At 33.3% G+C, this 2,664-nt stretch overlaps 1 protein-coding gene across 1 annotated transcript; it reads right to left on the reverse strand.

Annotated features, from left to right (window-relative positions):
* Positions 1–451: 451 nt before the first annotated feature.
* Positions 452–1,661, reverse strand: LOC111917008 (uncharacterized). Its single transcript, XM_042898030.2, has 2 exons — positions 1,325–1,661; positions 452–968 (listed from the first exon to the last, which is right to left on the reverse strand). The coding sequence occupies exons 1-2, from the start codon at positions 1,563–1,565 to the stop codon at positions 655–657; spliced, it is 555 nt and encodes a 184-aa protein (XP_042753964.1). The 5' UTR covers positions 1,566–1,661; the 3' UTR covers positions 452–654.
* Between the last annotated feature and the right edge of the window lie 1,003 nt (positions 1,662–2,664).

Below are 2,664 nucleotides of genomic sequence, written 5' to 3' on the forward strand. Positions count from 1 at the left end.
CAATTCTTAACTCTTACAACTTAATTAATTAAAATTAAAATAAGGGAAAATTACATATTTGGTCCTTGTTGTCTATCAAAACATATGAATTTCATCCCAAAAAGTCCTTGTAGTTTTACTTTATTCGGTGGTGTTTGCTAAATTGGATTTCGTTAAAGTTTTGACAGTAAAAGAGTGTGAAATGATAATTTTATCCTAATTTAATCTTTTTGTTAATATTTGGTATTTGTTTATTATATTATCATATTATTGATACTTTTATATTAATCTTCATTTTCAATTTCATCATCCTTGTCAGTTTGTCACTATCCCAACACCACCACCTAGTTTCTTCTACTCTTTCCTAATTGCAAAATAATGTTATCTCTTTCAAAATAATTGCAAAATAAGTCTGATTTCCTCAACAAACCACTTGAAGAAGATGTCAAATGGTTTTGACTTTGAGAAAGAGTAAAAGAAAACAATAAACATGTCAAATGATTTTTTTGCAGTTTGGCTTCAGAAAATACATTAAGATCCAACTATACGGGGAAATTATTGATGATGCTCAAAGGCCAAAGCATCTGCTTCATGACATCAAAAGGTAGACATCATGAAACAGATTATAGAACTAAATAAGAACAAATCTAGAACTGTATATACATAACAATACCTCTACAAGAACTTCTCTATGCAGCTACACAGGGTTGATTTAGGAACTGCACCAATGACAGCATCTTTCTTCTCTCCATCTTTGAATATAATGACAGTTGGAATGCTTCTTATTCCATATCGGCTTGCAATTGAAGGACTCTCATCAGTATTTACCTTGTAACAAGTGAGCTTCCCATTGTATTCCTTTGCAAGTTCATCTATCACTGGGTGAATCATACGACATGGCCCACACCATGGAGCCCAGAATTCAACCATTACAGGGAGACCAGATTCAAGGACTAGTGATTGCCATGTTGCATCAGTGACAGGAAGCACTGCAAGATTATACTGATGTTAGATTTGAAACAAAATGTAAATTGTAAATCATTTCTTTTGTTTGAAAAGAAGTAGGTGTTGCATGGAAATTCTACGCATCCGTACACTGAACAGCTTTAATTCTACAAATCAGCACACTGTCTAGTTGAATCGATTTACAGCGCCTAATTTCAATCTAATATTGCTAACATAATCTGATGATTCGTCTTCCGAGCATAAACAGAGTTTTTACGCATTACAGATATAGAAATTGATATAACGATAACTAATACAACAGATAGCTACAGAAAAAAACTAGGTCAAAAGAGTATAACATGATTCGATTTGAAACAAGTGCATAGTGTACGATTCTAACCTTGGACGGCTTCTTGAGCCTCGCATACGATACGTGCTCCACGGCGACCAGATTTAGCTCTCAAGCTCACCGATCCGGAAGAACCAAACGACTGGATTCTCAAACCTCTTGATTCCGGCAGTTTTATAATATTCCGGCGACCAGAGAGCCGAGAAAGAGGAGAAGAAACGATCGGAGACAAAGACGCCGACGGAAAGCCGGAAGTTCGGGGAACAGTAAGAGTTTCGAGGACACCAGCCATCTACTGATCTATGAACAACTCGATTGAACCAAAGAGGAAAAAATGGAGAGAGTGTGTGTTTGTGTGGATGGCTGTTTGTTTCAGTTAAAAGATTAGATAATTGGGTGGTGGAGTATGATGGATGAGGTGCCACGTGCTTTGCACACGTTTCGTGTTGTTGGGTTGGATCTTAGATAATTGGGCCTTGTCTTTTATTGATATAGTTGGGCCCACTACTTTGGAATTTGGATAATATTGATTTAAGTAATTTAGCCACCACCACATAAAAATAAAAACGAAAAAACATAAAACTAGAAAAAAAAAAAAAAAAAAGAAGAGAAATACCATATTTGCTTTTAACTTTGTAGGCATTGCGCCCATTAACCCATATATGTTCGATTTTGACTTATGTATAGTTTTATTTTCATAAAAACTAGAAATCGTTTGGTTCTCGTTTCGCAGGGGTGCATGCAAGATCGAAATTACGTAACTACAAAAATATTGGTAGCAAACCTGCAAATATATAAAATTTATGTGGGCAAAGGGTGAGAACAAAAAAGTGTAGAAACAAAACATGACAATATATTATGAGGAGGGGCAGGGGAGTAATTTGCAAATTTTGTATTAGGTGTAGACTATTTTTGTAATTTGTTTAAACATATAAATCGTTTATGTAAAAAAAAAAATAAACAGATATCTTCTCTATAATATAGAGTTGTTTCTGTTAAAAAAACTCATAAGTACCTTTTGCTGCAAATTATATAATAGAATATGATTTTATACATTAAAATTATAATGGTCTATTTGATTTTATATAAAACTTAGATAATTAGGGGTGAATATGTTACAGTATAAATTCTTTTTTTTTTTTTTTTTTTAAACCGTATACTGTACCAACTATAATTTATATAAAATTTTGCTACCAATACCGTACCAAACATATTTGGTACCAATGTACTTGACTACCAACAATTTTGGTCGGTACAAATCGATCATGGTATATACCAATTCTATTAATTTTCTCCTGTAAGATTTAAAAATAAGCAAATCGATAATGGAAGTGTTTGGGAGCTTCTAGCTTTTAGCTTTTGATAAAACGCTCTAGTTTAAATAAAAAGCT

The sequence above is a fragment of the Lactuca sativa genome, chromosome 9 (assembly GCF_002870075.4).
Source record: "Lactuca sativa cultivar Salinas chromosome 9, Lsat_Salinas_v11, whole genome shotgun sequence".
In the NCBI taxonomy this organism is placed as follows: Eukaryota; Viridiplantae; Streptophyta; class Magnoliopsida; order Asterales; family Asteraceae; genus Lactuca; species Lactuca sativa.

Excerpts from the sequence above, each read along its gene's own strand:
- LOC111917008 (XM_042898030.2), bottom strand. The coding sequence starts at position 1,565 with ATGGCTGGTGTCCTCGAAACTCTTACTGTTCCCCGAACTTCCGGCTTT. Across the intron at positions 969-1,324 it reads GGCTCAAGAAGCCGTCCAAG|TGCTTCCTGTCACTGATGCA; the intron begins GTTAGAATCGTA and ends ATAATCTTGCAG.